This window comes from Cyprinus carpio, chromosome B1 (assembly GCF_018340385.1).
Source record: "Cyprinus carpio isolate SPL01 chromosome B1, ASM1834038v1, whole genome shotgun sequence".
Lineage (NCBI taxonomy): Eukaryota > Metazoa > Chordata > Actinopteri > Cypriniformes > Cyprinidae > Cyprinus > Cyprinus carpio.
In genome coordinates, this window is record NC_056597.1 from 28,573,253 (window position 1) to 28,600,146 (window position 26,894).

The 26,894-nt window shown below is 37.6% G+C and overlaps 1 protein-coding gene across 2 annotated transcripts in view; it reads right to left on the minus strand.

Annotated features, from left to right (window-relative positions):
- Positions 1 to 2,830: 2,830 nt before the first annotated feature.
- The window catches only part of LOC109048794 (catenin alpha-2), a 458,387-nt gene continuing 434,323 nt past the window's right edge, over positions 2,831 to 26,894 (minus strand). For both annotated transcript variants that reach the window (XM_042717148.1, XM_042717149.1), the window contains 9 exons: positions 26,094 to 26,186; positions 24,666 to 24,822; positions 22,141 to 22,341; positions 16,293 to 16,444; positions 14,511 to 14,624; positions 11,258 to 11,439; positions 10,824 to 10,929; positions 5,026 to 5,160; positions 2,831 to 3,774 (listed from right to left, as the gene is read on the minus strand). In XM_042717148.1, the coding sequence (XP_042573082.1) occupies positions 3,487 to 3,774; positions 5,026 to 5,160; positions 10,824 to 10,929; positions 11,258 to 11,439; positions 14,511 to 14,624; positions 16,293 to 16,444; positions 22,141 to 22,341; positions 24,666 to 24,822; positions 26,094 to 26,186 (1,428 nt within the window). In that variant the 3' untranslated portion in view covers positions 2,831 to 3,486. The remainder of the gene's footprint in view (positions 3,775 to 5,025; positions 5,161 to 10,823; positions 10,930 to 11,257; positions 11,440 to 14,510; positions 14,625 to 16,292; positions 16,445 to 22,140; positions 22,342 to 24,665; positions 24,823 to 26,093; positions 26,187 to 26,894) is intronic.

Genomic DNA, 26,894 nt, shown 5'->3' on the forward strand with positions numbered 1-26,894 from the left:
AGAACACAGTAGAAACACAGACAACATCTTTGGTCTTCGTGAAAGTCTTTATGAAAAAGCATCATTACATGAACTCAAATAATGTTCCTTAAAATGCTATTGAGCAAATGCATTAACCAAAGGTACACATTTTCTAATCCAGGAAATACAGAGTTCTACTGAGAACAAAAATATATATAAACCAGACATTTGAGGATGTGCTCGAAATGCACTCACTGTACTGTAGGTGGCCAAGAACATTTGGCCAAAAAAGAAGATATGGATTAAACAAAGAGAGGCTGTGACATACTTCTCATTTGGCTCTGGAGTCCACAGTGGGAGAAGAATGGTGCTTCTATGGTTGTCGCAAGGATTTGCCAGGAAGGCTAGTGGTTGAGTGAACTTCCTGAGCCCGTGAGAACTGGATGTTCCACTTCTTTTGTGTGTTTAGTGGCATTAGTACTCTGTCCTTTTTGGTTTTGAATAGAGGACATCATGCTGTGGCCAATCACTGATCTGTAAATGTCAGGTCCGCTGCGCTCAGGTTGTGGTTCAGTATAACAGCCTTTCATCCTGATTTTCACTCCAATCATTTATGGTAATGATAATTTAGGTAAGCGCTTCCCTCAGCTGCCGTGCTTATTTTTTTTTTGCAGTATGACCGAAGCTTTTGAACATCTTGTAAGCACTTCAATGTTTCTCTGGCAGCCCGAGTATTTTTAAAGGCTGCCTCTAAAATGTTCACATGGACCTTATATACAAATTAACTTTGTGAAGGGAATATGGGAAGACTCATGAGCAGCCTTGAGATTTGGCCTGGCCTCCATTTTAGATGCTGGACCAAGATATTAATGCAGTCTCCAGTATTATGTTTCCCTTAAAATGTGTGTCTTAAGACATGTCTACATTTCTGCTGGGCTCTTCATATACTAGCAGGTACAGTACAGTTCATTTGAACATCAATGCTTTGCTGTGAGCTGCATATTGTATTATAAAAACAAAAGATGTGAGTGATTCGATTAAACAGTAATTGAATCACTCTTTTGAGGTACGAATGTCTGAAGAAACATCTGTGAAACAAGTTGGCCATTAAATATGCAACAGCATATTCAAAAATTCCTTTTGCATTAGATGGCAGTGCTTTTAAGAGAATTATCATGGCCTGAAGCTCATTCAAGTGCTGCCATTTAGCATGTGTGAATTTGATAGTAATGATACTTCTCCATACTGATTTTGTTCATATCTAGTGTTGAGGTAAACTGAACCCTGAATAATATCTGCTCTGAAACCACCCGACCTACAGAGTTAAAGGTGATGTGTGCCATTTCTGTCAAAAATCTGTCAATTTGATCAAAATTAAGGTGCTCAACAGTGTTATTTTAGTATCATTATTTATATTATAGTCCATTTTTATATTTTCAGTTTTCATATTATCTAATTTGGTCACACTTGTACTTAGTGTAGGTTTAGTGTTAATTACTTGTAATTATGCATAATTTACTGTTATTACTATAGTAAAGAAATTAATGTTTCTGTCTGCTGCTTTTGAGGTATCTGTGTAGCCACTAGTAAAAAAAAAATGGGATTGTTTGTTTATGCAGTGCAATCAGCCATCTAAGCTCTGAACATAGTCACATATAGATGGCAACAGAGTTTTTTGTTTGTTTTTTTTTTTTTTTTTTTTTTCTGATTATTTTTACTTCTCGTTGTGGTGCTGCAGGAGGCCCACAAATGAATCCAACTGAATTACAACTGATTTATTAAAGAAAGATGCCTTTGAATTAAAAAATTTATTTTTTGTGTTTTGTGTTAAGTGGTTGGTGGATGAGATTTTTTTTAATTTAGGTGGATGGTATTTGTTGGCACATCAGTCTTGCAGCTAATCATTTGGCAATGAGTTTCATTAGGGGCAGGTCACTGTATTAATCCCAGACAAATGGCTGGAAACTCTTCAGCACACATGAAGTCAGGAGGGGATCGCAGTGTGGCATTGACGCACTTACCTTCTTGTCAGTTATATATAAAATCCTGTTAACAAGGCTCCAACTGTGAGCTGGAGGCTTGTTTTTGTCATCCTGGTCAGCAAATTGTAGCCCTGAGATAATTACATAGAATAAGGAGCACTGTGGACCTCTTGAGACACTCTTGGGACTCCAAATTGTCATTCCTTATATAATCAATTTTGCATATATATATATATACATATGTTTTCCAGTTTATTTATTTATTAAAAAATGCATTTTAAAGAGCTTACATATTATATATATATATATATATATATATATATATATATATATATATATATATAATATATATATATATATATATATATATATATATATATATATAATGTGATTTTGCCATTCATTTACATGACAACAGCATTTTGGGGGTAAAGTAAATAATTAAATTGTTCACAATAAAATCTATAACATGCATTCAGAAAAGAGATGGAATGAATTTTCATTACATGCTGACTTTAAATGGTATGTATTCACTCATACTGAATTATTAAACCGGTGCATGAGATGATTAAAATAAAACCGTTGCTTATTTTTCATCTCAAAGTTACCAACCAACAGCAAACTTTTTATTTGTGATTACCAAAAATGTTTACAGACACAGATAAGTCATTTCAGAACACGGCGTGTGGCAAACACAAAACTTGTTTGGTGACGGATATGAGTTTGATAGAAGATCTTGCTTGTCAAACACACAGTAAGTATCATTCATTAATTAGAAAATGTGTTTGCGGCATCAAATATAATACAACAGGGGATGCTGCAATGGTCGCTTGTTGTCCATCATGAAGCAGAATGGAACAGATAGGGAAATAACTTGACTCCACACACACAGTTGCAAGGTTTATTAGAGAATCAGGACTATAAAGGTATGCAGGTTTCTACTAGTCTCTGAGCAAACCACACAACTAGTCCTTTTCTAAATGTAATACTATAGCCAACCTGGCGGCCATGGTTAGTGATACAATAATATAATTAAAGAAAAATTTATTTTTAAATGCAAAAACTAGTGCATCAGGTCACCATATGGATAACTGAAGAAGGAAGAAAATAGTTTCAACATAAGTTATTCCTATTACTAAGGGTCATATTCATCCATTCAAAAAAAAAAGAAAGAAAAAAAATAATTAGGAAGGAAAGCAGCACCTCTGCCTCGGTTAGGGCTGACACTACTATACCATAGATTATATTCTTTAATATCTCTGTGTATATATGGCCAGTCAGCGAGAATGAACACCACATGAATTGTACCACAGCCTGCACTGTAAACGTTTCCTTCACGAGTTTGTTTCTCATTTACAGTGAAATTTGGTTCGAAGAGGATGGGCGGCCAAGCCCCTCCAACTCACAGACATTTACTGGGCACATACACACACGTCGCTGCATGGAACAAGATACAGCTCCAAGAAAATAAGCCGTAAAAAGAAGAGGAGAAGAAATCAAGAGATGAAGAGGAGGAGGAGTTTTGGGTATCTGTGGTGCGGAGTTAAAAGGAGTCCATGGCCTTGAATTCACTGAGGGCTTGGACTGGGGAGATGTGTTTCTTCTGTGAGCCTCGCCTGACACGGGTCTGGCACTCTTCTGGTTTCTCTCTCTTCACCAGGGGTTTCTTCTCCGGGGCCTTCATGCGCCAGGACACCACCGGGGAATTGACCGCCGCCGTGCCATACACCTTCTGGTACTTGGTGGAAGCCACGTAGGAGGCCTTGACTGTGAGGACCACAGCATTCATCAAGTTCTTGGCTGCCTGGATGAGGGATGTAGCGCTGTCCAGCTAACGCAATGGGAAGGAGAGCATTCAAGTAAGTCTCTTTTGAGAATTACTATGGATATGTATGGAATGATATAGCAATCAATACAGTTTTGATCCTAATGAATAGTATTAAGAAATAAAATAATGTGTGAAACAGTACATAAATGATAAACGAGCAATACATAAGAGCAGCATAACATTAAGTCATTAACAGTACATAAGTTATAAATGAGCTATGGTAGTTTTTTTTTTTTTTTTTTTTTTTTTTTTTTTTTTTTTTTTTTGAGTAATTGATCTAGTGTTTAACTAGTTTATCTAGTGATTTTTGTTTAGTGATAGTTGTTCATGAGTCCCTTGTTTGTCCTGAGCAATTAAACTACCCGCTGTTCTTCAGAAAAATCCTTCAGGTCCCACAAATCCTTTGGTTTTCCAGCATTTTTGTGTATTTGAACCCTTTCCAACAACAACTGTAGAATTTTGAGAACCATCTTTTCACTCTGAGGACAACTGAGGGACTCAAATGCAACTATATCAGGGTACAAACGCTCACTGATGCTCCAGAAGGAAAAAACATGCATTAAGAGCTGGGGGATGATATATATTTCTTTTTTTTACCAGAATGGAGGTGTGTACATTTTCTTCTTTTGCCTAAATATCATATTGTTTTCATTTAGTACTGCCCTTCAGAAGCTACAGAAGATACTTACATGTTTCCCAGAAAACAAAATAAGTTAAATTTACCCTGATCTTCAAATTCAAAAAGTTTTCACCCCCCCAGCTCTTAATGCATCGCTATATACAAAAAACAACAGTAATACAATGAATATTGTTATAATTTACAATTAGTTTCAGATTATCCTTCAGAAATCATTCTAATATGCTGATACTATGCTAATATGCTGGTTCAGTTTATATGCTGAACAAAACTGCAATACGGTGGACATTATTATAATATTATTACAATGCTGTGAATATACAGCTTCAAAGCATGTGCTATTTTAGTTTTGATTAGCAAGCTGTGTGTATTGATCTTCCATGGGTCACCACATGATACTAATTCACAGGTCAGTACTTTGGAGCTTTTGTTGCTGTTTTCCCATATTTACGAATGTATGCTTATAAATCAATGAAACATTGTAGTATGACTGTACTTTAAATCATTTACATGACATTTTAAAAAGACAACATTTTTAGTTTAGTCAGTCTGAAATCAAACTTTTAAAGTGCATAAAACAAACATGATTAAAGTATGTACGCCTAAAATCGCCTTACCCCTGAAACAATGAGTTCTCCTCCCAGGTTCTGAACCTCAGCCTTGACCTTGCTGCAGATGTTGAGCTGGTGGCAGTAGAGGGCGATTCTCTGGAGGTATGCCAATAAGTCCTGCTTACAGGCTGAGTCCGGGCACTAAAAGAGATGGGAACACATAAGAGACTTGACCTTTACATAGTCACTGTGTAGAGCAAACATGAGGATGAGGAGGTTGAAGCGATGATGACTGAAGATGAAATTAGCTCCATCTTGAAGATGACTCAGGGGTTCGTCATCATCACATATTGGCTACGTAGACTCATTCGTAAAGCTCCTGCGATTGTTTATTTTGTTAATAGGAAAACTGTACACATAAATTTAAAGCACAGTATTAAACAAGCAAAATGAAATGGAAAGTACTTTTCATCCCTGAGGGTTTGAGGAAGCATTTAATAATGGACACCAGCCCATATTACAGTAAATAAAATGCCCTTAATTTCCTTTAAATGTTTTGAAGCCGGTGGGGAGAGATGCATGGACTGTTATTTATTTTTTGTATTTTTTTATGTCATGACACAGCGATTGCTTATCTCATGAATATTAATTAGGCCATGATTATGTTGATTGTGTAACCTTCCTGCAGTCATAAACTACTTAATATTCATAAGCCAGGACTTTGTCTAATAGGATTGGTAATGTGTACAGACTTTGCATTGAGATCAGACCAGTTTTACTTGCCTTTATTTATAACATTTAACTGACTCTCAGTGGTTTGATAACTATTTGTAAGCACACAAATCCTAAATGTGTTAGCATATTCCCATCCTCCAGATATATCTGGAATATAGATCTGTTGCATTTAAAACATCAAAACTGTAATGTGAAGAATTTGTTAATGAGAAAATGCTTGTCTATTTTTCTACATATATTCATTCTTTGTAGTGCATTTACATGTAAGAATGACCCGTGCCGTTTCTAGCTCTTATTCACCTTCCATTTAATGTTAAGACTTTTTGGAAAAATACAAATTTTGCACATGCAGCACCTTGCATGCCAAGACAAGATTACCGCTTTGACACACTCCTAACACAGCGGTTAACTCATTGACTTTGCTTAAAGTAATAAGTCCTGTCAGAAGTTGTTAAAAAGTTGGCTACAATTTTTTCTCCCTTAGCATCACATGAACTTTGAGTGAAAAAGACTGATGAGACACATTTAATAACTGTTGAAGCTGCTTTATCTTTGACACGGCTGAGCAGCTGTAACGTCCTTAGCGTTTAGCGATCGAGTGTCTCTCTTCAGGAGGCAACCTCTCGCTGTGCCGGAGGATGGCAACAGGGAAATGGAGAAATATAGAACCCTCTTTTCTCGCCTCCAGGGCCCAGCAGCATTAGGTCTGCCGTGTCAAGTGCAGCAATAACAGTAGCTGTAAGAATATGTTTCTGATGACCACACACACCACTGTGGATTTAAAAATAAAAAAAAGCTTTAAAAACTTATTTAAAACAAAAGGTCTTTAAAATATCATTTTAAATATATTATTATCAGCTGAACTGTAGGCATGGTCACGTTTTCTTTCTAGTCGCATCCATGTAAGTCTGTTATTTTGTGGAACATAACCAAAGTAGACAGATATTTTCACCGAAATACATGCACTTCCTTTTAAGTCCTTCCTTTTAAAATCTTGTTTCAGCTGTTATATGATTAGTTGCAATTAGCGTTGTTTTTGACAACCACAGCTGTACAATATTCCACCATTTTACATTCAACTTACTGTGCACCGAAACATCAAAAGATTTATATACAGTAAATGAAGCATATCCTATGATGCTATGCTTTTGTTTCTGAATTTTGTCTTTTCCAGCACTGAGGAGCAGCTTGATTACTGAGCACCCCATTCTGTTTTATACCGCCTACTCAGAGATTCTTTCTGAAATGAATACAGTCCCTTGATGAGTCCTGTAAGCCCCAGATGGTCATTAGATGTTAATACTGTGTTAGTGGGAAAAAGGTTCGATAAGGGACAAGTCAAGCCACCTGTTCAGAATACCCAACAAACACAACATGTGGCAGTAGAGAGGATGGATTGCTGCAATGGGAGGAACACAATGGCCTGAAGGGAAGGGAGGGGGTTCTGTTTTGGAAAGCAGGAACTGTCTGGCTGTCTCCGATGTGCTAGTACAGTCGGATTACACTCTGATCAGCAGTGTGATCAGGTTGCCCCTCACTCTTTTCACTTTATATAAGGGAAAATAAATACAGCAAGAAAACAACCAAAACAACATGAGGCCTGGCCAGTGGTGACACAGCAGGTTTCAGGCTTCTTGTATCTTTTTGATCAGTCTCCCAGTGTTGATGACAACAAAAGGGCCATTCCTGTTATGTAGTCGCAAAAAACAGATGTAAAATCCTTTGATAATTGCAATGATTGTTTTTTCAGGGTTTTGTTTTTCCTACAAAAACTGTGATTCAGTAAGTGATATAAGGGAAAATAGGTAGGTTTTTGTAAGGTAGGAGTGGCTTATTGGTTAGTACTGTAGTATAGAGCTGTCCTACAGAGTGCAACAGTGATGACGTATTTTTATAGGCACCCTGGTTCCCAACAGGATTTTTCCAATCTCTGCACTTCCATTTAGTCACCTGTTAGCAACTTGCTTTAAAGGGATAGTTCACCTAAAAATGAAAATGTTATGTTTATTTGCGTACCCCCAGGGCATCCAAGATGTAGGTGACTCTGTTTCTTCAGTAGAACACAAACTGAGATTTTTAACACAAGCCATTGCATTAAAAAATTGCATTAAAAAAACATACACAATCAAAACCAAATTAAACCGTGTGGCTCGTGACGATACATTGATGTGTAAAGACACAAAAAGATCGGCTTGCTATATGGCGGATCGCAGACTTAAAAGTGCATTACCACCACCTATCTCTCAAACAGACCATTGACACTCCCAATTGAGATTGTAGAGTGTCAATGGTCCATTTGAAAGATAGGTGGCGGTAATGCGCTTATAAGTCTGCGGCGGCCGTAAAGCAAGAAGAAGACGCATCAAGCAGGCTGTGTCGAGGACGCACTCAGTACAGTTAAGACAGTCAGGCATTGCAGTTCATCAGAGGTAAAATATGATATAAATACTGTTCAGTTTCTTGCACAGACCGATCTTTTTGTGTTTTTACACATCAATGTATCGTCAAGAGCCGCAGGGTTTAATTTAGTTTTTTTTTGTTTTGTTTTTTTGTGTATGTTTTAGCCGTGATTCCTATCCACTTACATTATAAGTAGGGCTGGGTGATATGGCCTACAAAAAAATCCCTGATTTTTTCACAAAATGATTTTTTTTTTTGTTTAACTGTCACCCCGTCCCGTATACGGGACGCCTACGTTTTACTTCACTAAATCCTTTTCTAATCATGACAAACTATATATCGTTGGAAAGGTCTATGACTCCTAAATAGATATTTTACCAATGTTTTTTTTGTTAGAAATTATGTAGGAAAAGTAATAGATTATTTATGACAATATGCACCCTCAAAAATCTACATCATAACAGGAGTTCTGACCTTGTCAAAAAAAAGTCTTCTTCGTTGCCTCTTTTTTCTCAATCACACTTTAGAAATAATCAGAAATGATATATCAACTGAAAACTTAAAATCTCAAAATTCATCCTTTAAAACCCATTTTAAAATCAGACATTGCATTACCACGAAAATGGTACATCAATATCATGTTATAAAATGTTTTTGTTCATGAATTATAAAAATTTTAGTTTTGGAAAGTGCACTTTCAAGTCTGTTCAAAAACGTGAGTGACAGTTAAGGGGTTAAAACAAGTTTTAATATCATTCTTTATCATTTACCAGTCAAATTTATAACAGAGACAAGATGATTTAAAAAAAAATGTTGGAAAGACCTTAAGTTTTCTTTATTATATATATATATATATATATATATATATATATATATATATATATATATATACACTAGCCCATCATGCAACGAAAACCTTCCAAGTGCACACTCGGCATTAAGAGCTGTTAAGATTAAAACTGGCAACTCCGCAGTGAGTCAGTGTCATGGACGTAGGACAGAGCAAGTGTAAATATATTTTCTAGTCTATATTTCCATCTTGTATTGCTGCTGGGTTAGGTTTAAAATTTTTATTTTATTTTTTTATTTTTTTTTTTTTATATAAATTATTTGTAAATAGAGCAGACACTGTCTAACCGTGTCTACACTGGATGCTGCGCCCCGCTGTGCTAAAAGTCTGTCTAAACTTGATGACATCACACTACAGTTGTAAATCATCTGAACGTAGTGTCAGAACATTTCATCATAAATAGAACGAGGCCTCAGTTTACTGATGGGGATCAAGTCGCATCACACCGCATCCAGTGTAGACAACATCGTTTTGTTGGTGATCATTTCGTCTCATATAGAAGGATGCATTGTTTTAATGATCGCAACGTGTAACACTTGTATTCGACTGCATGATATATAATCGTATTATTTACTGCCATGCAGCCACAAAAGTAAAGCTTGGCCAGTCGCGCAACGTGTAACACTGAGGTTGCTTTTCGATAAAATCTTGTGCTGCCGCGGTCTTCTTAATTATCATTTCGTAGGGCGAATTTCTCTCTCACTCGGCAGAATGTACCTATGGCAAACGAGCGGGGGGAGGGTTAAGCCCATTCTGAACTACAAGAGCCCTGAGTGGCAAAGTCACCTACATCTTGGATACCCTGGGGGTAAGCAGATAAACATCACATTTTCATTTTTGGTGAACTATCCCTTTAAGTAAAAGTAAAAAATAAATAAATAAATCTCATTACTGATATATTTTCTGTTGTAGAAAAAAAAATAGAAATGTATTGCGCTTATGCTAACCAGAAGTATTATAATGCTAACACATTTCTGGGTTTTGGCCTACAAAAATATGTAATCCATATAACTCTCTATTGGAGTAACAATTAATTAAGGAGGTGAAGTCAGGTAATTTATTGAGCCGTAATTCTACATGTGATGACAACATGCAGCATGCTAGTTCAAATTTCCTTTTATTTTCTCTTCAATACTAACTCTCTCTCCAAATATCTTGTTTCCTGTCATGTGCATCCCCATTGTATACCAAAGATAGAAGTCTAAACATGTCTGCACAGAAAAACGGTTGCACTCCTGGTTAGCTGTGATCTCTTGGTAGTCCCTTACCATGGTCTGTCAGCTGGACAGCAACAAGGCTGACTTCATACCTGCTTTACCAGTCAGAACTCAACATTTTGCCTTTGAATAAAACCACAAACAACCCTGCAACACCTTCAGCCCTCACTACCAAGTTTGTCTTCTCCCCAAGTGGGCAGGGTGGCAGACAGGTTTGCTAATTTCCAACAATTTCAAGTTTTTCTCATTTTTAACACTTGTCAAATTCACAACCAATCCTTTCAAAATCTACAACTATATGGTTACTTAATTATGAGCAAATAAAACTATGACTTGGGGAAAAAGTGCATAATATTTTATGAAAACATGAAAGTGCACTACATACTGAATGAACAAAGATGGCACATGATATAGTAGCTGCCATCAACACATGCCAGTACTCATAGGCACATCCTTAGCCTTTCTTTTCTTTACAAGGAGTACAGTTGATTAACCGTTAAAAAAGTGTCAGTCAGCAGGATCTGAAGATGGTGCACATCTAATAATAAATTCAACACCTCATAGGAGCTCATTATATTAAACACAACCCAGGGCTTTGATCTCACATCCTCAAAGAGATGGATAGAGGAAGACAAAAGGGGGGAAAAAAGGGTTATTCTGACCTGGTCAGCCACGGCACGGGCGAGCTTGTCCATTCTGGATCCGGCCTCTGCGATTTTCTTTGCGGCATTGATCACATCAGAGGAATTCTTCAGAGGGCCTTTGCCTCTGCAGTAGCACAAAAACCCAGATTGTTACTCTATTAGCTGATTCCTCAAAACGGGCAGAGCGCAAGCTGCACAGAAAGCAAGCAATCCCCCAACATATGCTAATAAATCCCCAATCAGAATAAACTAAAGAAACACAAGCAGGTACATTCTCAGAAAAATGGTGCGTGACACTTTCAAAAAGTACACATTTGTACCTTGTATCTATTTACTGTAATAGGGTGCATATTAGTACCCCTTCAAGTTGATACTAGAGCCCTCAGCTTTATATTATCATGTTATCTGTCTGATGTTTTCAGCATTCTTATTGTTGACGTGGATGGATTTACCTGGTAAAGTCAGTCATCTCCATCATAATCATACACATCTGCTTGGCCAGCACTATGATGTCGTTTCCATTGTCGTCCCACTTGGCGACCTCTGCGTCCAGCTTGCTCTTTTCCTGCCTGAAACTCTCTACCTGTTCAGCAATCTTGGCCTTCTCTTCCTGAGGCAGCTGAGCCATGATAGCCTATTGGGGAGGTAGTGGTACGACACAAGATAAAGATCAATTAGACATTACAGTAGGTTCTTTTTTTTTTGCAACACATGCCCTTTTTTATGGTTAAAAGTTTGAAAAGAAAGTACCGTCCATTTAGGTTGACTTTGTTCAGCACCACTGAAATGCCTCTGTATAAGGTTTTGAAACTTAACACTTAATCATAAGACCTTCAGGAACCCCATGGCATCTCATGCTCATAAAGAGAAAATCCATCCTCTTTGCTTTCCCCCTCTCCTTGTCAAGGAATAAATTCTCTTTCCGTAGCGATTCTGAGCCAGTCCGAAAGGGCATTAATCTCTTTGCAAGGTCACAGGCACTGTTAAGGCGCAGTATTATTTGTGAGATAAATGTATAATTACCTCACTTCTTACACCAGTCAATGAATTATGCATTTGTTCAGCATTCTGTCCGAGCAGACGGACCAGACCAAAGCAGGGCACTCTAGATGTCATTAAGTGCATGATTACTAAAAAGATGTGTTTGGTAAAAGTCGGAATTTGTAGTTTGACAAAGTCAGAGATGAGCTTTTCCCGCAGTTTTTTCTGAATTTAGTGGAGATACACCATCATAGCCAAAGGATGTCATAACATAAGAGCTAATTAAGAGGCAGCTGCTCATTTAAGATTTGTTGCTTTTTGCTTGTTTATTTAACAAGCAATTACACACTAAAAAGAAAAGAAGTCCTTGGAGAAAATGTGATTAAAATGTGAAAATGATTTCTTTTTCAGATAGCGAGCACTCTTGGGCATTTCAAATGGAGGGCTGATGCAACGGTGGTTGTGTCCGAAAAAATATAAGGATAATATTTTTTTTTTTTGCTGCATAAATGTATCCTTCACTGCCGTTGATATTCCACATAACTGCCATGGCATCTCAAGCGGTTGAAGGGATTATATTGTAAATGAATGCCTGCCTGCTTATGATTAAAGCTCATTTAAAGTTTTTTTTTTTTTTTTTTTTTTGCTTAGATGTGATTACCGCACTGTTCTACCACCTGTACGTCTAATCAGAAACATACCCATCCCAAGAGCCAATCAGCTCTTTACATGCCTTTGAAGCAGCCAATCAGAAGTAATGAGTTGCTACATGTTTAATCCCAACTCCTCTAGTCATAAAAATGGATGTGATGTATGGAAAGGAGGTAAATAGGAAGTACAGAGCCTATTTCTTTTTCTTGCTTTGCTCAGAATTCACTTATCCCAAATCTGTCTGGCTCCTAACCGATAACAAGAGAGGGTGCAGGCAGCTTAATGCTCCAACAAATCCTTCCCCATACGCACCGGTGCCAATTCATTCAACACATTTATATTGTGTGCTGAACATCTACGTGTGTATGTGTGTGCGCTTCTGGATTAGAAATCCCTCAGAAAAGCTTTTTAATTTTTCTCATCTGAAATAAAGTGGCCTAGATACCGGAGTTCAATTTTATGGCTGACCTATCAGCACTGTTATCCTATCAAGGAGCTAAGAGATAGAGCAGTGTCTCTATGCGTCTGTCTGAAAGTGTGAGTCAGTGTACAAATTGATGCTCTTATTCCTCTCTTATGAGAATTCAAAATCCATAAAACTTAAAGTCAAAGACTATATCAATATTACAGCAGTGAAATGCATATTTGATTTGCAAAAACACATTCACTCAATGTTACATTCAGCACCTACGCACAAGACGCCACTTGAACTCCACTGAACTGAGTGTACTACTAAGCAAAATGTTTTTCCACTGTCATTTTTTTTTTTGTCAATTTGTTGCTGTTCTTAAGAAATGACCCTGTTTTTCTTCTCCGCAGCATTATCTCTTTTAGCCCGGTCTTTTTTCTATACAAATGATCACTTCCTCTCATTCATGGAAGATAATTTCTTCTCAAGAGTAATTGGTATCAAACAGGGTTATGCTGTGTATTTGCGTGTGAAAGTCAGCGGTACTCCAAGGCTACATACTGATATCCTTGTAATGTCTCATAAGTAGCCCACTGCGCACTATTCACACATACACTAATGTGGATTAAGCCTCGAACCCCAGTGAGCTTTGCTGTCAAACGCCGGCTGACACAGGCACACTAAGGGAGTGACACTGGCAGAAGTCTCATTTGCAATCATATTTTAACTACTACAACCTCTGCAGAGATTTTAAGAAACTAAAACCAAAATGATTCTTATATGAATAATTTTCTACTGGAAATGGGAGCATGCTCCCCTGCTATGTTAAATATTGAAGCTTAATATCTAGGCTTTGTTTCAAAACCTACATTCCAAAATGAAAAATTTGAAGTGAGTTAAAATTCTACATAGGCAGCAACTCGGTTGTGAGCAATTTGATGTGCAATGTAGACTCGACATATCCCATTTTATTTATACAAAATCAGCCGTTAGCATGTTGCTAAGCTAACAGGTCGTTTTTTTTTTTTTTTTTTTATTAGACTTCTTTTCTACCTTGCTGTATTAAAGGAATACAAATAACATTTCTCTTACTTTTTCTGCCAACCTTTGTACTTAAAGGGTCCTTCCTTTTTTTTTTTTTTTTTCTGAGTGTAAGTTACATTAAAAAGCCCCTGCATGAGAAGTTCAATAGTTTCCAATAAAGCCTTATTTTCACAGTTAGTCTATGCAGAGAGTTTTTCTCTAACTGGTACCACAAATGTTCATATATGAAGAACTCAAACACACAAGTTTGCTCCCCTGCTATGTTAAGTATTGAAGAAAAAAAAAAAGCTGTTAGATGCCATGCGACAGAACTGATGTAAACTGTGATCATCACAGGATGTATATTTTATACTTTGTAACTGCATTGTTGAGTATTGAGGGATGAAAATCAACAAAAACATTCACACCATCATTTGCAGCAGAGGCTATATAATGTATTGTTGTTGAAAAAGTGAAAGACACTTGAGTGACTAGCCCTTTTGTTATTCTAAGACTAGATGTAATTTTAGAGCAGACACGCTCAGTGGAGTGATAAGTGTTTTGTATTGTGAGAGTAAACCTGCTGGAAATGACAGCAGGAACAGGAGATGTTGTTCATGTGTCACGTAGGAGTCACTCACCCTTGCGCTCTGTCCAGCAATCAACTGGTCATCTTCTGTCTGGACGCTGGTGCGGCTACGGGCGTCATAGTCTTCTTGCTCAAAGTCAGAGTCATCTTCCAACTCTTCTGGAGTCTGACAAAAAAATAAAAAAAAAAATTGTCACCACACCATACCTTTGTGGGTTTTCCTTGAAAAATAAATACTTGATCAAATAAAAAGTGTATTTTTCTTATTATTTTTTGGAAAAGAGCAATCAGTAGGTTTTTAAATCACATTTTGCACACACAGGGTTTGGGATGACAGAGTAAGTACAGTGAATGATTCATTTTTGATTGAGCTAAATCTCCTAAGTCTCCCTAATTTCATTTTTACTTTCACTTTCAGTTTCAAAACTGGTCTGGAGAGACATTAACTTGTGGGTTTATATCGTCAACAAATCTTTTGCCTTGTTTAAACTTTACATCTATATTTTAAATGTACTCTACTAGAGTGTCAATGTCCTTTGTCCTAGTGCTCCAGCTTCCTGACAATTTGGGACACAACATTCGACGGACGTCACAAGCAGCTGTGCATTGCCAAACAATGAGGGCGAAGGACCTCTGATCCAACACAAAGATGTGTCAACCATTAAACCATTCAAATCTCAATAAATAATTCATTTGTCCCACAGTTTGAGTTACAAGTGACTTGCATCATTGTTCGTCAATTCCCTTTTGGCTTTCTTGTGAGTAATATAAAAAGAAGTTCCCTCTTAAAGTGGGATCAAACAATATGTGAAGGGGGAAAGGCCTCTAGGTTTTTGGGGGTTTAGACGTGATCTGTTTTCTTGTATTCTGCCTACCAGTAGTTTCAAAATCAGTCCCACTAACTGACTAATGAGCAAACTGAAGACAAAGAAGTGTATCTTGACAGCAGCCACTGTTTCTGCCACTCTGAGTGGCAGTGGCACTAACTATTGATTGAGATATACTATTGATTCAATTAGAAAAGTAACTTGTCGCAAACTGGCAAAGTCTTCTTTCTTATGTGTTTTAATGAAGATCCCAGTGGATAGAGATTTCATGCTGACATAAAAGTAGGAGAGTACATTTGTGAAAAAAAAAACATCTTGGTTTGATTAGCAGAATATAATCCTTGACAAATAACGTATTTTGATTTCACTTCTGCTCTGGGATCTGTACTATTTTCAAACCTTAGAGCAGCCACCAGCACATGGTGACTCCAATGGCTTTTCTGGGCAGCAGAAAGCATTAATTTTTGGGGGGTGGTTCGGAGAATCAATATATAAGTAAAACTAAGTAGGATTTCTATTTAGAATTATCACTCTGTTCCAAAACATCTCCTAGCTCAGCTTGACGTTACTTACAGATAACACACTGTTCGATATTGCTTGATTTTCTCATGGAGGAATATAAAAGTCAGTTAATTTGTTTGGAAATAAGTTTTCTTTACAATATCTTGCTCACTACTTTTAATGATTGTTTATACTGGATCATGATATTTGATCCAATACCATTTCTTTATGTTCACTCAAAAAATACTATTTTCGCAATAAATTTTGATGAATTTTATATATCATATATCCACAAATCCCCTGAAATATGTTTGCAGACCTATCAGCTGAGAACCCTGGCTATGTATGATAGGGTCATAATAACCCACAACCATAATTTCAATTGAAATGTGCTCAATGTGTTGATTTGTTATTTACCACACAAACCACAGGCAACAGGCACAGTGAAAGCCCTACTTGTGAATAGCAAGGACCTCATGCCGTTATCTAACTTGTATGATACTCACTCTTATCATAAGGACTGCTTTCCTGATGTCACGTACTCCATCGTAAACGAGCCGAGAGGCGTCAATGAACTCATTCTCTTCGAATGACTGCGGTGGGCTGGTGCTAAGAGCCTCGATGGCGACCTCAACCTGCTCGGCAAAGCGCGGCATCACTGGTTAAAAAGAAGAACGTAGATAACTGAATTGAGTGAGGGCGGAGGGAAAACGAAAACAGAAAGACAGGTACACAGAAAAAAAAACATAAAGGATTACATACATCCCTCAAAAGCCAACCTTCCCCTCAGGTGCCAAACATATCAGAGAAAAGACATGATGAGAGGTGAGAAAAATGGAGAATATGTGATCTTAAGAAGCTAAGTGTCGAAATTCAGGCAGGCACCTCTATTTCTGTCGTCTCCTCCCTGTCAGTCAGGCCCGAGGACATCAGTGGGAGAGGAAAACAAGAAAATGTCACCCTGAAAATATGTGGAAGGGGCACCCTACGTTTGCCAATTAACCACTTCACCTTCAGTGAGCCAAGGCATCACGACTCTATAAAATCCCGGAGTGATACCACATCACCCCAAGTGGGCAGACAAAAAAAAAAAAAAAAAAAAACATCATCTTGCTCTCTACCCTCATTCAATTCACTTGTTCCTCAGAAATGGGCACTTAATGCTGGCTGCAATAAGGGATTGTTTGACGAAGACAAGAGCCGAGTACGAACAATGTTGACAGACGTTGATTGAGTGCAGCTGGAGGGCTGGGAAAGGTTTACTAATGTGACATTAGTTTGATCTGCTTTTATGATGAGCCATATTTCAGCGTTTACACTGAACAAATGTGTTTGGACCACTTACCCTTGGTGTAACCATTTTTACAAAATACTTAATGGCTAATGCTGCATCGTGACAGTGAATGGAGACTTTTAAGTAAATTTAATTTCTGTGAAATGTCAATATAAAATGTTAGTTTTATAATAGCATTTTAAATAGCATTTTAGAGGGCTCCAACTACCTTATTATGAATCCTAAGCTTTAAACCTTAACGACTGTAGAGTAAATAATAGGGTTGATTATTGAATGTCTCCAGGTGGAGTGTACTTAACATGTATGCACCGCAGCCCACCGATTCACGCTCAACCACCAGACATGATACTGAATGACCTACCTGCATACCTGAGGTGAGGAAGGGAGGAATATCCAAAGTGAAGGAAAATCTTGTGTTTCCATGGCAATATCACTGGTGGAAGGAGACGGTATTGTGATCTAACCCTGACATCAAGTCACGCTCATATCAACGCCCGGGACCACTTGGTGGATGATGAAAAAAAGATGGGCACAGTAAAAAAGCCTCGTATTAAACCCTTGAGCAAGCTCCAAAGCGATGCTCTTAAAATATTCAACAAATGTATCAAAGAGGGGAAGGTCTCTGGATTTTTAAAAGCAAGGAACTAGGATATTATGACCCAAGATACACTTCTCCGTGGGGAAGGTGGGTCTTATGAGGACACTCCTGTGACAGGAAAATTCTAGAGTGTTGTCTTCAGCCATCAAACCAAATCAAAGTCCGGAGAGCCATTCACAATAATAGTGGATTCAGATCTCCAGGAAAAGATGGGGCTTGTGATTTTTCATGATGGTTTTGATTACAGGCATCCGACTTGAGTTTGACTCTAAAAGGGGACCAGTATGGGATCCTCTCTGACAGCCATTTTGCCTGTTTCCCTTCTTAAATGGACAAGTTCCAATTTGAATTTCAAATGAACACATAAGAAATACAAAATTATGCAAAACATTCAAAAAGGTGTGGTAAAGGCTCTTTATTTGATTTCCTTTCTTCTTTCTAACCCCATCTTGCTTTACCACATATTTAATTCATTTTAATCCACTTATTTGAGAGGCGTAAAATTAGCTTTGGGGAATTTTGCTGTGACTTTTAAATAGAAATATTTAAATGTTCTTCAAGCCATTAATGAGTAAAGTTGCTGCTAGTGAGGAGCAAATTTAACTCAGACCAGTGAGAAATGATGAAAGGAGCTAATAAAAACCATGTGGGAAGGGATTGTTTTCTTAAAGTGTTTAACTCCACATAAAGCAAGCAGTCAGATCTGTTCTATGAGCCTTCAAATTATGTTTTTACAAAGGTGTTTTGAGATATCGCACAATTCTGAGGTGAATTATGAATTATGGAATGATATACTGATATACCTAATGCTAATAGGTCTTACAAAACACTTTAATTAATTTGAAATGGAAAACAGATTCCTTTGACAACAGTGAGGTCACTTGTACTTTGGTTTCATTTACATTTCGGTCCTTAGGCTGTGGAATTTGTTAGCACTGCCCTTTCTTCAGGATCTGCATTTCTTTCTTCCATTCTCTTTTTTCCAAAAACAAACAACTGCATTCATTGTAGCAGGCAAGCATGAATTAATTCTATTATCCTTGTGGTTTCTGCATTCGCTGCCTCCCATGTCTCACCGTGCAGACTCTTGGGTCGTGACATGCTGAGGAAAAATATTTTGTGGGGTCATTTGGATGTATGAAATCATTGCTGTTTTTGGTACCTGAGCAAACATGGCCTTCAACCTGTCAGCGAAACACTATATTTGCCATAAAAATCATGTGCAAGTCTATGTGTGTGTTAGACGGAGGGCAGTGATTAGGTGGCCATATTTCATCTCTGCGTGGTCACCCTTTGGCATGAGCCCTACTCACTCTGCCATACTCCATGACAGTATTGCTACTGCTGCCTTCTACTTGGCACTATTACATTAGCCATATTTCTCATTTTTAATCTACTGGGGGCCTGAGCATAACCTTAATGATGGGGTAATTTTTCCCGCATGAAGATTAGTTTGGATCGGGAAGAGGATGGAAAGGATAAAGAGAGAGGGGAAAGTCATCACAGCTTTGCTATTAGATTATTGATTTTCATGTTCAAGGACACAATTCGAGATTCCTGAGCACTGTGTGCAGAAGTTCCTTTAGCGGTGTTTCTGTATAGAGCTTTGGACCAGCTGGACGTTTGTTATATTTACACTGCCTTAGGAAGGAAAGAATAAATAAATAAATAAAAACCTGATAAAGTTTAGTATGTTCCAATGAGACTAAAAGATGTCCATCTGCCGATAAGGAACTAAAACAAAAAGTTGAAGAAATTGATAGGAACCTGTCAGACACTTTTGAGGAAATGGAGCTGCTAGTTTTTACTAACGTCTAAAAGTGATACCCTGACATTGTGTTGTGAGGGATTGACAACATCTGTCATGACAGACCAGTACCTGCAGTTTTACTCTAATTGCCCACTGGAACATTGCGCCCCTGAACATTTTCTCCATTATTCAATTGATAAAGCCACTTAGTTGAGTAGCAAGCATCTTAATTAAATGGAAAACACGTTCAGATGCTATTCACTTCTAATATGCTAATTCACTAAGCCCCCACCCCAATGCTACGTCTGTCCTAATCCTGCAAACTTTCAAAAATTAAATGACATTTTGAGTGCCAAGTCGTGTGCAATAATGAAAGGTCTAGAAGAATCAATGCTGCAATGCTTTATGGTTCAATTCCATTTATGCAGTGGCACCATGGCTGTCACTTATATTCACAGGGCATGGGACAAAATTTTTATGGGTGACCAACCCTCCCCTGGGCCTAATGAGTAGGCTATATGAGAGAGGAACTCAATGGGTCCCTCTAGTCAAAGGGCCCCAGTTGCACCTTTCCCTGATGACAACCCTGGGTGACACCAACATCCCAAAACAAAGACAGAAACAGAGAAAAAGTGAAATCAAATGAAAAGTACCACCTCATCAAAGTGAATACAGACAAGATGAGAGCCAGTCTGGGCGTCCAGCCCTTTCACAAGTCAATTATCACTCTCAACTGAGCATGCAGATATTTTTCTTGGTTTTGCTGAAGCAACTAGCAACACAGTTTCTCATTTAAGCTGAGCGAGCATTAACTGTAGGCGGAGCGTATGTAAGGCTTAGCCTTTCCCTGGCCACAGGGACTTGGGGCAAAAATGCCACTAAATTGGACAAAAATGCCCCTGCACAAACAAATTAAATATATTACGTCTGTTGCTAAAAAAATTGAATATGAATAGACCGTGTCGATTGCGGCACTGAAAAAGATCTGTTCATGTTGGACCGTATTAGGCATTTTTACAGTGTTGCGCATTTTAACCAATCACACACAATTCGGTTGTTCAGACAATGACTCATCTGAAAGCCTCTGATTGGCCGTTGCATTCCTAAGCTCAAAAAAATCAATTTATTTTATTAAATTGTGATCACGTTAAATACAAATTCAGTCCCATTAAACATTTTTTATTTTTATTTTTTATTTTTTTAGCCTACATGACACCCATGTCTTATTCTTGCCTAAAAAGACAGGTTTAGTTGGTTGACCCTCTGCCTATGCTGATCAACTTGTGATTTCCGGAAAAGAGTGAGCCATCTTTTTATATATACACAAAGGTGTGGGCAGTTTATTTTCAAATGACTAGAGGCGGTAATGAAATGCTAGTGTTCAGTCCTCATTAAGTCTCTAAAAATCCCTGTTTAAGAGACAGATGAAACGCAGGGTGAATTAAATATAATGTTTCATACTTTTCAGTGGATAACTGACATGACGTGTACGTGACTCATTGTGCGGCAGTGTAACGCAGATGGTGGTATCAACTCTCAAGCTCTCCATGGCCTTCAATGTGGATTAACAGAGGAAAGATGTGAATGATATGATACACATAAAAGGAGAGGATTCACTAAGAATAAATTGCACCAACTGACAGTGCAATAAGAATTATGCAAATCAGGATACAATGCAAACCCACCAACACAATCTGATGTGAATGTGGCTCAATTTCTGACCTTATGGATCAGATCTGAGTGTAAAAGTGATTGCTGGATAAGGTCTAACCACCAGACCACTTATTATCACATCGATTTGACTTAATTTAATGTTATTTTTGGCAGGGAAATCTAAATGCTTCATTTAAATATTTTAGTAATGTGAAGGGACAAAAACTTTTAGAGTAGAAGATCCATTTGGACACATTACGAATGCATTTATACCTTCAGTTGGTCAGGCGTCACAAATATTCATTGTTTTTGTGTGCCTGCCTGTCAAGATAGATCTAATAATATGATTAAAGTGATAATTTTATAATAACAAAAATATTGCAGTCTCAACCCTGTAAGCAGGACTGCTATTTTCTTCCTCTCATATTCCGCTCGCTCTTCTAAACAATGCCGGCTGTCAAAATAGTCTAATGTAATGTTTTAGACACAACAAGGGAGGCAGGACAAAGCGCCGCCGGCAGAATAATATTTTGAGTGCTCATTTTCTAGCCACCCTGCATTTGTTGATTCCGAACAATCGTCGAAGCGCATTTAGATGGAACAACTACATCAAAAAGTGTCAGGCGAGATGTTTCTCACACATTAACACCTAAGATAGAAGGCTTTTTTGCTTCCTGTCAGATATTGTGTCTTGAAAGCACTGGAAAGGCTATGCACAAATCTCTGCATTACTTGGTATGTTTTGGCCCTTGGCCTTGTCTGTCAGTGTCTAAATTGCTGCCTCCTGAAAGCTGGCACTAGACTGTCAAAGGTGGAGGGGTTGGAGGAAAACAGATGAAAAATGAATGAGCAAAGGATGAGTGCCAAAGGAGGGAACAGGTGGTATCTCCGGCCTCACCATCTTTGCTCGTCTGTCTACCCCTCTCTCCCCTAACTTCCTTCTTCCAAGAGCTTCCTGATCTCCTCTGTCCATCTGTCCCCACCTCTACCATAAGTTCATGCCTTAGTGAGCATGACACAAGATCAGGACCCAGGTGTGTGTGTGATCTTTGTTCTCACCGGTCTCAGAGAGGAGCTTGATGGACTCGAGAACACGCTCAGTGTAGACGCCAGGTTCGTAGTTCTCCATCTCAGCATTAATAATGTGCACCACACGAGCGGCTCGGCCCCGGATTGCCCCTGCTGTCCTGTCCAGCGTGTCCACATCCCCCTCCTGCAGGGCGATCACACACTTATTCACATCCTCCAAAATGTGGTTCTCTGTGGAGAGGTGGGATAAAACAAAGAGGATACACATTCAAGTATTACTGTTGTCCAATAACTGTAGTCACTTTTGGAATTTGACATTTTTTAATGCATTGGAGATAAATTCTAACAAAGTTAACCTAGTATAAAATATAGGGGGGGGGGGGTATTTTACAGCTCTAACCACTTATTCACTTGCTCTACAACCGACCTTTCAAAATGCACTTCTGGATGGATCTAAACAATGGTCGTAATTAGTCTCTTATTCTGATAAGATCCTTCTTTAAGTAGCTTAGGAAAAAAAAAAATGCTTTGTTTATCTTCTCATTTCTTCCTGGCAACAGGTCAAAAGAGCATTGCCTTAACTGATCTATAAGCTGATCTGTTTAGATTTGGATAAAGCAATGCAGCTGAAGAACAAGAAATTGTCTTGTATGGAAGCTTTTAAATGAAGTGCAACAAAACCAACCAACCAAATAATAATAATTAAAAAAAAAAAAAAAGAAAGCGAAAGAAAGAAAAAAAAATCATAATCATTGCAGGTTATTTTTTTAAGAGACTCAGGAAAAACCTTGGCTATTCAGATGTTCTGATACAGCACATCAGCACATCTATTTTACACTTTAATTTCCTATTCCATATCAAAGTACTGATGATTCTTCTGCTTTTTCAGAACACTCTGTTTACAACTTTCAGACACTCTGTATACAAAATTACATACAATTGATTATTTTAAGCAGAAAAAAAAAAAAAAAAAATTCAATTATATATGAATTTTAATTGATGAATTTTATAAGAGGTGTGAGAGGGTTTCAGGTGTGATTGCATTTCTGTAGATTTTAGCTGTAAATACATACTGCATTGACTGATCATATATGTATTTTCATGTAAACAAGCTTTTTGTCACTAAACTAAAGGTATGTAATTGCCTAATATACTTTATGTAGAACTATTTTAAACAGCTCCAGTCCATGTCAGCTTTCCAAATATTTTCTTTCTGAGGAATACAATAATATGTTGCTAAAAATGTATATGTATTTTGTGTCCTGTTTAAATGTTGGCAGGGCAAGTGCTAATCTTAAATACTCATCCGGCCAGGCCAACATTTCGAAAATAATAATAAAATAAAAATCCTTATTGTTGAATCCTGGCATGTTATATTCACCGGTTTTGCAGGAGAGTATTTCCAAACTGGAATGCACTACACCCTTTTCTGGACAACAGGCAGTGGGCTGCATACCAATATTGCCTCCTGCTTCATTTCATACAGCCCACATAGACCTGTCAGATATACAAAAGATCTGGCCAACAACATCCAGGATTCCATTCATTCATTTGCTGTGTATTTAGTATTGACTTATTATAATCTCTGCCTTGAAATCCCTGGCTATAGTATGAGTACACAGTATTAATTCTAATAGTTTTTGTGCAGGATCCAGACAGGATATACTACTCTTCAGCCAGCAAAATATGGCACAACAAAGAAGTGAATGGAGAAGAGAGCCAGTTTTTTCAGAGGTGGGAGGTGAGACTGTGAAGTTGGCGTCCCTTTTACAAAGGAAAAAACTGTGAGAATTATGGAATTCAATGTATATAGTAATTACAAGATGAAACATTTAAGTTAAACATGATTATATTGTTTATCACTATCAGAGAAAACCTCTCCATACACATTCACAGCATACATTATATTATATATACTCTATATAAATAGCAGGCAAGGCATTTAAGAAGTGTTTTTATTTATTTATTTATTTTTTTTTTTTATCCAGTTCTGTATATTATCGTTTTGAGTCCAGTGCTTAGCTGAAACTTCATAGAAACAATAACTGGCACCAAGTGTATGTCCATTGTAAATACAATCATCTTTTTTATGAATGCAAAACAAGAAGACAAAATAACAATACAGTGTGAATACTGTTTCAAAGCAAGGCTACACATGCAAAGGATCATTACTGTTCATATTTATGTTGAATTATATGGCCATTTACAGTACATTCATATTGGATGGACATTCCCATTCAAGATAATGGGATCTTGGTGGAGGCAGCTGACATTTTAGAGTGTCCATTATATAGAGGGATAAATAGATATGGCTATATTCTACTGGTGTACTCAGGGTGGAGAGTTTAGATGTCAAGACAAGGATGATGGACATTCACATTCAAAAAATAAACAAAAAACAAAAAAATCTAAGCATAAAATGCTCTTAAAACCATACAATGTTTCAATAGTATGGATACAGAATGGTTGCTTGATCTCCTGTTCACCACTAGACAGAAAGTACTCAACATTGATCTCACAAAACAATGGAATATAGCAATCTGCTTCCATTTTACCTGAAACAGACAGGAAGTCATCAACTGAAGTGATGTCATCAACAGCTTCGGTCAGGATGCGTACTTGCTTCTCCCACTGGTCCTTGAAAACATCCATGTTGTCCTGAGCAACCTTGCTTTGAGGGCGTGCGGCCAACGTCAAGGCTGCATTGATTACCTGTGAGAAGGAAAATGGTATGATTCGGAACATAAATCTACCTAAATTACCTAAATCAAACCTAATTGTAGAGTCATGCTGCTGACAAATGATATAAACAAAAGAGTGAATCCAAGTCTTTTTTTTTTATCAAACATAATATTTTTCAAACCATGTGCATGTTTTCAATTAAAAATGTTGCACATTTTTGCATTCCTTATGAAACTATAAACTAGAACAGCTTCTGCTTTTAAAATTTGAGTCATATGACGTTTCATAAATTCTTAACTAGAGTCAAATTTGTCTTTGCCAAATTCTTTTAGTAGTCCTTTACACTGCTAAGAGGAAACAACCTTGAACAACTCACAATTATTTCTAGAGTTTTCTAGGGTAGCTTCACTTGCGGAGGGTCAGTTTATTACTCAGAATGTGAGATCTGTTAGAAAGAATTACTGTAAAAGTACTTTATGAATCTGAATACCTCAATTAAAGTGGAGCCTTACTCAGTTTACTCCATGGTCAGTCCAGATTTCAGTGTGACACTTAATATGAAAAATTGATTAGTGCACGTTACTCCAAAGAGATTTCTGAATGCCTCAGACAACTTTGCTAATTTGTCATTTAATTTTGGAGACAACTTCTCACAATTCAATACATTCCCAGTGGATAAAATCAAATTGATCTACATTTCTCATAAATGCATCACAAAAAAGGCTTTGCCAATGCCATTTTACACTGACTTTGAATAGACCGTATTCTTCTAATACACATTCCCCCAAATTATTATCATAGTGCATGTTATCTCTTAAAAAATAGTGCAATGTACCAAGCCTTTTTTATGTTTCCATTGGATTTTTCCTCTGACTGATTCCTCACATTTTTTTTTTTTTTTTGAATGGGTTTCAAACAGCTTTCATGTTGACTTTGAATAGCTAAAACAAATCTAATGTGAGTCATATTTTAATAAATATGACAAGTCTGGATATGTGCCTGTCTATGCGCCTGTCTATGCTCTTCTTCATCATTTGAGGAATAAAAAGGTACACCAGCATCTCTTCTTAAGGAAATTTTGCTTTCCGTGTCTGGTAATAGTGCAATGGTAGTTGCGGCGGGCAAATAGTGCTATATGGAATAAATAGTTTTGCAAATAAGGTGCATTATAGTGAATAAGTGGCACAATGTGTTTAGTGAATTACTATTTGTCAGCACCGTATAAAACTGCTGCAAGAGGTTATAGAGACCTGAATAGTGGATGGATTAGTGGATGGATAGGATAGGTTCAGGCCGTTTACCTGAGGACACAGGCTATCGATCTGTGTAGCAGCCATGCGCACTAGCTTCACCCCCTCCTCGTTGTTGGAGATGGAACAGGCGAGGTTGGCCACCTGAAAAAAGAGGGACAGAGCGATATTAGGGGGTCATTTGTACATTGAGGTTAAAGTATAAAGTGACCTTGTGGTTCTGGTTGCCAGATTTCTGTAAATCAGGCAGGTTAGACTAGCATTTGGACAGGGGCAAATAAAGCTCCCGAGCAGAGTGCACACATATACAAACACACAGTCCTTTTTTTGCTGTTGATGTTTGAAGCTATCAGTGCTGTGTGCAATGGATAAGGATTTAATGCTTGGCTTGAGAAGGCAATGTCGGGGCAAAATATGTACAGAGAGTTAGGGCTCATTCAAGTGTTAGATTGGTATTTGTTATTTCCCAGCGTGAAGAACATGATTTGTGGGTCCCTCATCCCCTCTGCTCCCCCGGCCCCAAATCTTCTCGCCTTCCTCTCTGTTTTACTATTTTAAAAATAGTGTCTATTTGAATAATTGACATCTCACACACACACTGTAATTTGAATTTTTACCAGCCAATCTTCTGGATGTATTAGAGGCTGCCTCTTCATGTTCTCCTCTGAAGCTACAGAAGGACAGTGGTTTGTTTGCATGATATAGAGGGTCCCATCACGAAAACACAATTACCCCAAAAATGTCAGTGGACACGGTGAGGGCTCCTAATTGGAGGTGGTCACATTTCTGTTTTTCACTCATAAAGTAATGTCTAATATTCCATCTGAAATTTTTACCACAAGCACTTTGGTA